The sequence below is a fragment of the Bicyclus anynana genome, chromosome 3 (genome assembly GCF_947172395.1).
Source record: "Bicyclus anynana chromosome 3, ilBicAnyn1.1, whole genome shotgun sequence".
Lineage (NCBI taxonomy): Eukaryota > Metazoa > Arthropoda > Insecta > Lepidoptera > Nymphalidae > Bicyclus > Bicyclus anynana.
In genome coordinates, this window is record NC_069085.1 from 7,800,861 (window position 1) to 7,814,231 (window position 13,371).

A 13,371-nucleotide genomic window follows, 5' to 3' on the forward strand; every position below is an offset into this window, starting at 1 on the left:
ATAGAAAGACAGACGCGGAGGTGGAGAGCTTTGTTTATAACTGAACTAGTATTCAAAGTTTAGGGGATAATTTTAATTGAATTTCTGCCTACTACCATATGTTTTCTGTGCTACCACAGCACGATAACAACGTCAAGAGGACAGAACAATAATTATTATCTAATCAGGTAGAGTGTTAAAGTTAAGTGATATATCATATACCTAAAGTCTGCGATGCGATCATATTTTCCCACGCACCTCGATTCGGGAATAAGAGAATTAAGTCGAAGTTAATGAGTGTATCCTATAGCAAGATCCCCAAGACAGTTATGGATGTCAATGCATGAGTATAAATGCCTCCTACATTACGTTAAACCATTAGTCCTTTATCACTAACACCTGGTATTCATTGTGACACAGAAATTATTACCAGCCCACCGACCTGTTTTTTGCATAGTGGAGGGTTAATGCTCCATTGCCCCTTCTTCCTTAATGAAAAGGATGCCTATTCAAAGCCTTATTACGATAATATACCTAATAGAACAACGTTTTTTCTATTTAATTTTTAAATAGCAGGTTTTAGTTTGCTGTTTCCAGAATAACATGAAATTATGATATACCTACCCAACCTATTACGTCGTGTATGCTTACATAGTTAATTATGAAGGACTACTCGAATTGGGTCACACTAGTACATTTACGTTATAGTGTAAATTTTTTTTTTTTTAGTGAAAATACTAGCCTATTAAAAATCTTGCTAGGCTCAAACTTGCTTTCTGAGGTCTAATATAAGTTTCTAATTTGCCTCAGCTCTGACCAGGTGGTAGGCATCAGCCGTGACTAGTTACCACCCCACTGGCATAGACGTACGTATTAAGCGTTCCAGTATGCCGCGTAGAGACCATCAGTGTGCCTAGTGGCAGTTTGATACTGTGACGATCTCGTAAATGCGAATTTATAAGGAATTGAAACAGCGCCATCTAGTGGCACTACTGCACAACTGTTTCAATTCCATATAAATTCGCGTATACTTTTACGCGATCGTCACAGTATGAAAACATTGAAGACTCCCACTAGGTACTCTGAGGTATGGGTAGATTAAACTTGTACCGCTTTCAAGTAAGCCCGCTTCAATCTTAGAATGCATAGTCAGAGATCACCGCCAAGGGAAAACTTGTCATAAAATAAATAAGACTACCTATTGTAAAAAGCTCGTAATACCGACCACTAAAGTAGTGATTTTATACTGTTGGTATGCCTATATACTACTCGTAAGTCGTATAATATATGTACCTATTTCAAAACTTTTATACGTTTCCTCTTACGGCAATATAACTTGTGAATCCAACCTGAAATAGATTTTGCATTAGGTATGTTACGTCCTGTTTGATGTGTGCAGACGTAGAGTACATTGGCACCTACTTTATTATAGTCGTAGATGAAGCGACCTAGTTGAGGCTGCACGCAGTTTTATCTCCGCTGAATGCTATGCAACAGTATACGATGAGATTGCTTAGTAAACGACCAACTGAATACTAAAAGCTATCTACTTATCTACATACCTAATGTAAACATCATAAAAATATCTAATGGTTTAATTTATTTAATGAGCTTTAACAGTACGCGTATTTTCACCTATAGCTTTTTATAGAATGATTTTTTTTATTCTTTACATGTTAGCCCTAGATTACAATTTCACCTGTAACCTGTAAATGTTAATGCAATCTAAGATGGAAGCGGACTAACTTGTTAGAAGAAGGATGAAAATCCACACCCCTTTCGGTTTCTACACGACATCGCACCGGAACGCTAAATGGCTTGGCGGTATGTCTTTGTCGGTAGGGTGGTAACTAGCCTCGGCCGAAGCCTCCCACCAGCCAGACCTGGACCAATTAAGAAATTCCAATCAGCCCAGCCGGGGATCGAACCCAGGACCTTCGTCTTGTAAATCCACCGCGCATACCACTGCGCCACAGAGGCCGTCAAAAATTGTATGTATTCATCTGGTGGCACATAGGAAGCTTTTTACTCTTTTATGCTTTTGCTATAAAAATGATTTGTTCAATCAAAAATACTAGAGCTCACCCAGGTAAACACTACGCCCATGCTTACTCCTGCCACCAAGTAGCATTGGTATGTATTCGGGCTTAGCGGTATACCGGTAACCACACCTTTCAAACCCGAAATCATAGTACTTAAATACTTACATTAGTAATTATAATTACAGGGACGTTTGCCTCACGAAGGACATGTTTCTTGCATGCCCGAAGTGATGTTGTATGTTAGTTGCTGTATTATTGTTATTGGAAATGTTTTTGGGCCATCTGCTTATTTCGTCAAATATAATTTTAAGAAAATCTCCAACTCAACTAATACGTACAAAAACTCGTATGATAATGAAATCCTTTGCATAGCACGAACAATAATGGCACGAAATCATGGAGATCATAATGTATACTCGAAACGGAACTAATGTAGACTGTTTATAGGGATTGGAACGCAAATGAATCATATACCTACTCGTATATGAAAACTTATTTCTATCTGAAGCAACGTGTACTAAAGCCACGCCATTCATTTAGTCATTCCACTAACAGAAACACAATATTGATTCAATAAACGGGTTAAATATAGCCTAAAATAACAATAATGAGGCTGATGGTGGTATGTGTGTCGACTGTCGAAAGATGTGGGTAGGTATAATATTTCTTGTTATGTTTTTCCTTATTTTCTGCTCGTTAACTGCCAATACGCATTAGACGTTTAATAGTAATGTGTTACTGTGGTGAAGGCCATAGCCGAGAGCTTCTGAAATGTTGATTAAAATATTCTAACAATGTCAGCTAGTGGCATAACGTGAGCTCACAATATTTTTTTTTTTTTGGTTTATTTGACACTAACCAACAAGACGACGTGGTTTTACCAGCAAAATGCCTGTTTTCGTGAGAATACGAGGACAAAATAGTATGACACTCACAAATCACGTGACTTTCTAGTGGTAAGAGAATTTTCAAAATCAGTTCAGTAGATCCAGAGATTTTTAATATTAGTATAGATAACTGATGTTATCTATAACTATAACTAATGTTATCTATAACTATAACTAATGTTATCTATACTAATATATGTAAGTTGATCAGTAGGTAAAATTATTAGTTCCGTAGTCCACAAGAAACCCTTATAGTTTTGCCATGTCCGTCTGTCTGTCCGTCCGCCCATCCGCGGTTTAGCGCTGAGACTATTATACTACTAGAAAGCTGTAAATTAACATGACTAGGTACGTTTAAGTCGTAAAATAAAATCATGAAAAATATTTTTAGGGTACCTACCTACCATAAGCCGTGATAGCCCAGGACCTCTGCCTCCGATTCCGGAGGGTGTGGGTTTGAATCCGATCCGGAGCATGCACTTCCAACTTCTTTTCAGTTGCGTGCATTTTAAGAAATTAAATATCACGTGCCTTAATCAGTGAAGGAAAAGCATCGTGAGCAAACCTGCATACCAGAGAATTTTCTTAATTCTCTGCGTGTGGGAAGTCTGCCAATGCGCATTGTGCCAGCGTGGTGGACTATTGGCCTAACCCCTATAATTCTGAGAGGAGACTGGAGCTCAGCAGTGAGCCGAATATTGGTTGATAATGACGATGATGATGACCTACCTTTACCTTTACCTACATGTAAAGTGGGGATGATTTTTTTTACTCGTTGATTTCATATTGGTGTATCGTTAGATAAGTCTTTGAAATATATGAGGTGTCATTTACCAATATTTTTCGATTTAGGGATCCGTTTGTAAAATATTAAGCTTTTAAGAGATGGTTTTGTTAGAGTCAAGTCTAGCCACCCTCTACCGGCTAAACAGTTGCTTATGGATAGGTACGTAAAAAAATTCACAAAAGTAGGATGTATAATGAAATTACAAAGAAACTATAACAGATAAGTATCAATTGCTATTTAATGAATAATAGTCGACCAACTTAAAAACGTAATTGGAAATCGAAAATTGCATACTAATTCCGATGTTTATTAAAAATATAAAGTTGTCAGTAAGATAACTTAGAGTCTGTTTAGAAGAACAGAACTAGAAAACTAAAATTTGGCATGGGTGTAAGTATATTTATTAATTACGTCTATAAAGTGGTAAAAAGAAAATTAAAAAGAAATTCTTTTTTGGGGTTCCTTCCCTGCATGCAAAGTAGTTTAGAGTATTATTATCAGTATTTTTGTGTCTTACTTAAGGGATCAAAGTGCCATCTCAATCTACGGGACTCTACACTGCGCATGGTCCGACACGCACTTGGCCGGTTTTTGTTTTTAGAGTGTGTTGCATATCTAAAGACGACTAGGTTACTATCTAGTTTTTCTGCTATGTCGGTACTAGATGTGCTTATTAAAACGTATATTAATATAACCTTGATACCATTGACAGCGTAATGAGATGCTGTGTATAAAAACAAACGCCTTGACTTGAATCAATCCGTGCACAGCCCGTGGGTAGGCGTGTGTAGCTTTAGATCATTGATTCCCAAAGTGGTCTACATTGACCCCTAGGGATCTATGGCAAACTGCGAGGGGTTGATGTCAGCGAAAAAAAAAATGGGGGTCCATTAAATGAAAATGGTTTCCACGATAGTGGATCATAACACATACTCTTATAGTACCTATTTATCTTATAATATCAAAACATATACATTATTTTAAAAGTAAATATGAAGTAAAAAAATATTATATCTGTTTATAAAACTGTGTAAGTTGTAGGATATAGAAAATCAATATCAAATAAGTAGGGGGTCTATCCAATACGGAAAAACATGGCCTCTAGCGGTCTACGACACAAAAAAGTTTGGGAAACTCTGCTTTAGATATACGAGTATAAGTAATACGGTAATCGGCACCTGTATCCGTTAACATCAACAGATGTACGCACAGTGAGCAACACTGAAATTCCTTTCAGTTTTTATTAGTTGCGGTAAGATAATGGATCGGTCTGTTCTACTGAGTACGGGCGGAACCGCCGAGTCTTAGCGCTATTTATAACGTACCAGTTACATATTCTGCGGTATGGTATCGTAACTAAATATTGCAAGTTAAACCTGGTACTGTAGCTCTATTTGTGATGATGTTTTATAACTCGACAGTGTGAGCATAGAATCGTTTCTATATATCTTTAACCGACTTCCAAAAAGGAGGAGGTTCTACGTTCGGCTGTATGTATGTTTTTTTTTATGTATGTCCAGCGATATTTAGCAAAAAAGAGACGAATTCGAAACTCACACTATCGAATAATAAGAACATCGCAGCAGATTATCTATACTAACATTATAAACGCGAAAGTAAGCCTGTCTATATGTCTGTCTGTCTGTTACCTTTTCACGGCTAAACGGCTGAACCGATCAAGATGAATTTTTGTATGATGGTAAATGGGACCTTGGAGCAAAACATAGGGTACTTTTTGACCCTATAATAAAAATAAAAGGGGGTGAAATAGGGGTTGAAAGTTTGTAAGGTAAGTCCTTCATTTTTAGAGTTACAGTTTTAAAACTTGTTCTTAAATCATACAAAATAATATAAAATATAACGTGGTTCAAGATTTTTTTTAAATTCAACCCCATAGTGGTGAAATAGGGCTTGAATGTTTACATTGATCTCCACGCGTACGAAGTAGCGGGCGTTCGCTAGTATATATTATATCTAAAGTGTACTCAGTTCAGTACCGATTTTTATTAAGATTTATTAAAACAAATTCACTGCATTAGTGGATTACAATTGTAATTCTGTAAATGCTATTTGTATATTCATACCCATCTTTTGTTCTTAGAAGTAGGATTTCGACGAAATGGGGAAATATTATTTAGATGAGTACTTGAATAATGTATCAGTGTAAGGAGTATTTTACATTTATAATACACGTAGAGTATACTTCTCTATTTAGTATTAATATTATTCGAATTAATAACGCTTAAATATACATTAGGTACCTACCTACATAGTACTTGGATAATCAGTATTCTGGAGTGTGACTCGTGGACTTGCATTAAAATGGTGTCCTTAGCTTTCACGTAAATTATTAGCTTCTTCACAGATGAAACGGATAGAGAGAACGGAAGTCGGTTCCGTAGCCGCTCTAAATACAAAATTCAAAAACTGGCCATGTTTCAAAAAGTCAAGCCACGCGCCGTGTAGTGTTCCTAAAAAAATATTAAGAGTACATACTCATGCTAATTTACAGTTTTCAAGTAGTAATAGTCACTGCGCTAAACCGCGGACAAACGGACAGACGGACGGACAGACAGACATGGCGAAACTATAAGGATTCCTTGCGGACTACGGAACCCTAAAAACTAATACATTCACGAGTCAGTAGGTACGACACGAAGCGTTGCATCAGTAATTTTTAATATTATTCAAGAAAAATTACGTCTTATGGTTTTTAAATAATTTTAAAAACTGTTCACAAAAACTAAAGAAATAAGATGGAGTATTATGAAAAATGATGATAATGAAGGATGTCAAAGAGACGCGATTTTTTTATTGGCTTCACCTGCTTCACCACGCTGCTTGTAAACACTCATTCTGGATTGATTCTTTATTCTATGAGCTATTTGGTAATTTATAAACCTACTCACATCCAAATAATATGCTTACGATACATACTTTTCTTCTTCTACCGTATGTTATTCCACCATTAGTCGCTTAATTGATTTAAATGGGGGTTGTTAAGCTGTTTATTAGGTACGTAGGTACTTAATTTGTTCGAACGAATGAAACATGAATGAATGTATGTAGACTGAACCATAAAGTTTATGTTAAAATAAATCTATTTATTTTTATTCTTTACAAATTAGCCCTTGATTACAATCTCACGATTAGTAAGTGATGCAATCTAAGATGGAATCGGGGTAACTTGTTAGGAGGAGGAAAAATCCACACCCCGGTTTCAACACGGCATCGTACCGGAATGGTACGTCTTTGCCGGTAAGGTGGTAACTAGCCACGGCCGAAGGCTTCTACCAGCCAGACCTGGCTCGAACCCAGGACCTCCGTCTTGTAAACCACTGCGCCACGGAGGCCGTCAAGTTCCCGTTTCTCGTGACTTAGTACCTACGTGCCCCAGATACGAATAGGTATAGCACTTTTCTGATCTTGACGGTTTGCAAAAGTTCAAGTTAATGGTTGTTCTGAATTTCTACTATAGAATTTCATAAAAAAAAGTTTAAATACCTAACTAACCTAACCTCCCTTAGGTTAGGTTAGTTAGGTATTTAAACTTTTTTTTTAACTGCTACATTACCACCGCGAAGACTGTCTGTAAAGTTGTAGCTTTTCGAGTTAGGTACTTCTTTAAAAGCTTTTCTTCGACCCATCCATAGGTATTAAAGTAAAATGCTCAAATAGTTTATTTGAGTTTGGATATTAACAACTTATAAGTAGTTACTTTGATTTTAGATTATCTGCTTAATTCAATAATAAGCTTTGAAAGTATTGTATAGATGCAGGCGTTACTTTGCGGAAGTTCATCATGAAAATATAATAATTTATTTATTTTGCTATCATCCGCGACTCTACAACGTGTGACTCTACAAAATGTCAAGTGTAGAGTCAACATTTCCCGAGAATGCTCCGGTTACGGGGTGAAACGTACGTAGAGTATTTTGTCGTACCTTGTTGATGTTGTCGCATGGGTTCGTCGGTTTTTCGCGGATGATAGCAAAATAAATAAATTATTATATATTCAAGCTTTGAAAGCTTTTCTTTTATTAAAGTTTGATAAAATATGTCTATAAAATTACTAAAATGTATTGAAATTTCTAAAATCAATTTTATTTTTGTTCATCACTACTTACCTATATTATTTATTGCCTTACTCCAAATTGGTTTAAATTTCATAATAACATTGCAAACAAAGCAGAGACAAAGTGCTCGTTACTGTAGAGAGGTGATACACATTCTAATTATTCTGTTGGTTGTATTCGGCTTAGTATACGTCCAGGCTATGATTATTTGATGAGATAACTCTTGTCCGACTACGCGTGTAGAAAGGCCACGTAATACTGACAAGGTACCTACTTTGATAAGCTTGCGACGGTGGATTCTCATTAGAGAGTCATGTTATGTACGCAATCAGAAAGCTCGTCATCATATAAAATGTACGACCTCTCAGAATGAGAGGGGTTAGGCCAAATAGTCCACCACGCTGGCCCAATGCGTCAATGCCTAATTGGGAGACTTCACACACGCAGAGAATTAAGAGAATTCTCAGGAATGCAGGTTTCCTCACGTTTTTCTTTCACCGTTTGAGACACGTGATATTTAATTTCTTAAAATGCACGCATAACTGAAAATTTGGAAGGTTGACCGGATTCGAACCTACACCCTCCGGATTATCGGAGGCAGAGGTCATATCCGTTGGGCTATCATACATGAGATAATTGTAAAGAGGCCGTCAAAACTTGGTCACATGACCCAACGATAGCAAATGCCATTTGCGAGAATCGACGCGCCACATGGCTTCAAGCCCTGAGTTGAGAAATGGTGACCCCGGAGTCCGGAGAGCACTTAAGCCGCAGCTCTCGGTCATTATCATTAACAGCAGCAGTCAACAATGCCAACTGGTATTGGGACTCGAACGGCGTGGTGGGTCTAAGCTCCACGATTCCTCAAAACACAAGATTGTAGTTCGCGTCCACGATTACCTACTAAACATTACATGACCTACAACTTGGCCGTCGGCCGCGGCATCCACCCACTCGGCTGACGCACCTTGCTTGTCACGCGAATGACAATGGTTTACTCGAGGACATTTATTACAAATTATACCTACTAACTAACTAAACTATTTTCGTAACAATAATACTTATCTAACTTATCCTAAGTATTATGTATTATTATTATATGTGTCTACTGTACAAGCAAGTTATTGATGTTTATGTTTTAAATCTGTATTTCCAGTTTATCTATTTTATATCATACTAGCGGACGACCGCGATTTTGTCCGCGTGGAATTCAGTTTTCAAAAATCCCGCGGGAACCATGCATTTTTCCGGGATGAAAAGTAGCCTATGTGTTAATCCAGAATAAAATCTATTTCCCTTCCAAATTTCAGCCAAATCGCTTCAGTAGCCACAGCGTAAAAGAGGGACAAACATACTGTGAAAGTGTGTAACTTACACACTTTCTTTTCGTACGTTCAAAGTGAGGATGATTTTTTCATTGTCTATTCATCCGTGGTGTGGGGTATCGTTATCGGTATGTTTGTGCATTAGATATCTTTATATCGAGTGTTCATTTAATGTACGGAACCCAACAGCGCGCGTAGCCGCACACGCAGTTGGGCGGTTTTATCTGTTTTAGTTTAGGAGGTAACGTAGTCAAAACAGCAGATTTCTTGACAGCAACGAAGGAAACTATGAAACAAAAGGTCATGAACTCTTTGCTTGTTGAAGAAGTAATAATAAAAACACTAAATAGAAGAATTTATAAAATTCTCAGACCTCAGTTAGAAGATATATGTAGCTATAACTTCTCATTTCCACAGTAATTTATCTAGGTAACTAAAATTAAAATAATCGAATTATTTGTATTTTTTTCTCCCCAGGAATTTATTTCACAAAGGAACAAGTAATGTAACCATAGATATTACTGTACATATGTTTTCTGTGATATTAACAAAGCAAAAAGTTTATTCTCGCGCTACCCTGAATAAATTTCAACTTTGTTTTTTTAATGATTCACCTTTGACCTTTAGTAGCAATAATGAAAGAACTTACATTGTTATTTAAAAGCTCGTTTACATCGTGAGATTTTATAAGGTTGGTTAGAATTTACTTCAAAGTAAAGTGAACTTTAAGTAGTAGCAAGTGATTATGTCCACTTAACTTTGAAGTAAATTGATAATTTTTAAATCTCTGTTTATAATATGGCCGATAGGGCCGATTTTTGTAAAAAAGATATGTTTTCGGGGCATATTGGAAAACCACCATAATTCGTCTCGTTCATGCACCAAGTTTGAGCACTGTGGTCATTAATAAATATTTCGTTCTTGGGCCCAAGGACTATGATTAAAGGTAATGATGATTTTTAAGGTTTGTTACCCTATAAGGAAAAAAGCGGAATTGTTTTCCGTTTGTGTTTCAAGACCCTTTATCTTGTTAACGCGCGCAGGTTACCTATTGAGTAATTACCCCGTCTACTTACTGTCTAAAGACCTTTAACGATGTGAAAAAGTTAAACTTCCAAGTTAACGTAAAAGCAAGATACGACCGTTTATACTGGTTCTTATAAATAAGTATTTCGACTCTCTCTAGGGACTCCAGAGTACTTTCCGTTAACAGAATAAGTTAATTGGCTTATTTTTATTCTAAAATACATATTTGGCTATAAGTACCTTGGGACCCTCAAAAAACTATAGGTACATTTGTAATCAAATCACAAAAAACAGGATATTTCTATTTATGTAAGGAGAAACGGTGGTCCTGAATAGAGTTACGAGTAACCGTGTCAAATAGCATAACGTATGCAAGTGATTATGATGAAGAATTACTTGTACGGAACCCTCGGTGGACGAGTCCGACTCGCGCTTGTCCGGTTTTTGTTTTATACCTAAGTACCTATATTGAATTGAATTGTATTCTCTAAATAGTCGTTTTAATATATACTACCTATCGCTTTGTACGACATAAATAATATGGGTAGGAACTTACTGATTGAATACAATTGGTGTGCCCAGTCCATGTCAATAGATACAATACTATGCATTTATACTATGTATATTGTATATCGGTTTTTGTTATTTTATCGAACTGGAATTCCTGTCCACAAATAGTGATTTTCAATGTGTGAGAGGAAATAGTCAATTCAATATAAGTCGTAGACTTTTGAAAAACGCTAGATTGAATACGGATTGAATACAATATTGATGTGCCCAGTCCATAAAAACATACAGGATAGCAAATATTGCTCTAAGATCCGGCATTAGAAATATATACCCTCATCTGTTATTTATTAGTTGAAATAAATGATAGATAATAATTACAATGACACATTGCCTATTTAAATTGCGGCCAGACACATTTTTTCATTTAAAATCTAGGAAACCATGAACTAGATCAGTGGCAACTTAATTTAGTAAAATTAGGCATAAAGTAAGATTTAACATATCAGATGACTAAATAACTGATGAGGGTATTTACATAGGTGCCATTAAACTGTTTATATCTGGCAACCCCACAGTTGCAGTCTGAAAGCAGGCAACCTTTACGTTTTCAATTCTCTTGTTTATATTGTGTTGGCCTTAATTAGTAAAAATCGTACACTAACTAAAAATGGTGTCCGATTCTTATTAACTAAGCAAAAAGTTGATTTAACACATTTAATAAAAAAATAATCATTTAATACTCACCGGGCGCAATTCTACTAGGCAACCTATTTGCAATGTGTCAATGTGAATATTTTATATAATTTATTTCTTACCCCAAATAAATAACAGAAATATATAGTACGAAATCCTATACCGGATCGTACTATATATTTTTGAAAAAAAATAGAGCGTACACGTCATTTCGATTTACTTAAAACCACAATGTCGAGAGCTGCCTATTTTGATGGAGCAACGACCCGATGAAAGTGGGTTAGATGGGAACAGGCGTCCGGCGAGATTTATAGGAAGGTCTGGCACAGTAACGCATTCTGCCAGAGCCACGTACTGAGATGTCTGTATAACTCTTGTGTGGATGAATATCGATAGCTATTATAAAGATAAAAATAATTGGGTATGGTAGGTTTATTTAGTTCTAACGAGAGCTGGCGATTCTTTGCTCAGTTGCCATTAACCCCGTTATCTTAAAAGTTAAATTCAGTTTGTTTGATAATAATAAATGGATTTCATTGGGTACTTGTCTTTCGTAACAAGTATAAATTTAATATGAAGTAGTTTAGACATACATTATTAAATAAGTTTACTTTTGGAATGATTAGGTGCTATGTTTTATTCTTTTGATTCTTTCCATTATACTTTGTAAGGGATAATATTTTAAAAACATGTAAAACAACAAGTGCTTTGGTTTGCTATAGCAGCTTATTTTATTAGACAATAGCGTAATGAAATAATGATTCAAATGTCATAATAGTTAGTCGACCTCATATTTTTTACTAATCTACATTTTTGTCCCAAGTCACATGTCGATTCCCATACCCATGAAGACATAAAACAACTGCACGATAATGCTCTCAATTACGATATACGAAATTGCGGTTGGCTACACCACGCGTTATTAGATCCTTAATGGATGTGTCTATAACAAATGACAGCAGGTTAATTGACATCAAGGCTTCAGCATCACGATACCTACTCTTATCACTTATCGTTATCAGTGGCTACAGATCGATACGTATATTTTCTTCGCGGTCGGAGCAGTGGGCACTTTCACCGCCGTTACACGCGTTTTCTAGCGAAACACCGAACTCAATTATTAATAGCAGACTATTTTTGGAGCGGCTTCGGACGCGGATTTCGGGCATGTGCGAGGCCCGGGCGGAGACACCATCTCACCTGGGCCAGGTGTACACGCCGGATACTTCGAATCCGTAGTGCCAGGAGCCGGCGTACGCGCCCTGTCCCTTGGGGCCGGTGCACACTCCGTGGCCGTGGGCCTTGCCGTCCTCCCACCCGCCACAATATGTACCACCATCGTCAAAGTCGAATCGGCCACCGTTGAGGCCACTCTGCGGGGGATTTCCGCTAGCGGCGTGCGCGGTGTCGGCTAGCTCGCTCGGCTGCATCACGCGAAACCGTGCTGCCGCGGAGGGGAGGGCCTCCCGCGCGCGCCCTCCGCCGAGCTCGCGGTATAAATAAACATCAGCTGGGCATGTCGCGCCGTGGCGCGCCGCCGAGTGAACACCACTCCGGTCCTGCGCGAGCAGCACTGGCGCGCGCGGCCGCCGCCCGCCGCCCGCCGCCCGCCCGCCCTGCGCACTCCGCCGCCGCGTCGAGAGCTGCAGGCACTCACAGGCACAGACCTATATTATGTTAGCTCAGCCCTCTACACTTCTCGCCTCTTCAAAAGCCACATGTGAATGCGTTGCTACGAGTACAATGATTTTTAACCTACCTCAACAAAATAGTATGAGGATAGATAATAAAAAATAAATTTATAATAAGTATGAGTGGGAATTAGCGTTTAGCTTTACGTAGCACGTGGACGTGTCACGTTGGTTACAATTTAATATTGTTTAAATATTTTATCTCATAATATTAACTGCATTGAATCTGTGTAGGTACCTAATACTTACATTTCCAACACGTCTATTAATATTAGGTACCTAAGTACACTTTTCAATAGCAGCTATTTTAACCTGAATAAATATGTTCCTTGATTTTAACAGCCCACCTCACACA

General features: G+C 37.5%; 1 protein-coding gene across 2 annotated transcripts in view; it reads right to left on the reverse strand.

Moving 5' to 3' along the window:
- LOC112051105 (junctophilin-1) overlaps positions 1 to 12,908 on the reverse strand; it is a 39,277-nt gene extending 26,369 nt beyond the window's left edge. The window contains exon 1 of one of the 2 annotated variants that reach the window (XM_052890424.1): positions 12,526 to 12,908. In XM_052890424.1, the coding sequence (XP_052746384.1) occupies positions 12,526 to 12,755 (230 nt within the window). In that variant the 5' untranslated portion in view covers positions 12,756 to 12,908. The remainder of the gene's footprint in view (positions 1 to 12,525) is intronic. The other variant, XM_024089590.2, reaches the window with a different exon arrangement.
- Positions 12,909 to 13,371: the final 463 nt, after the last annotated feature.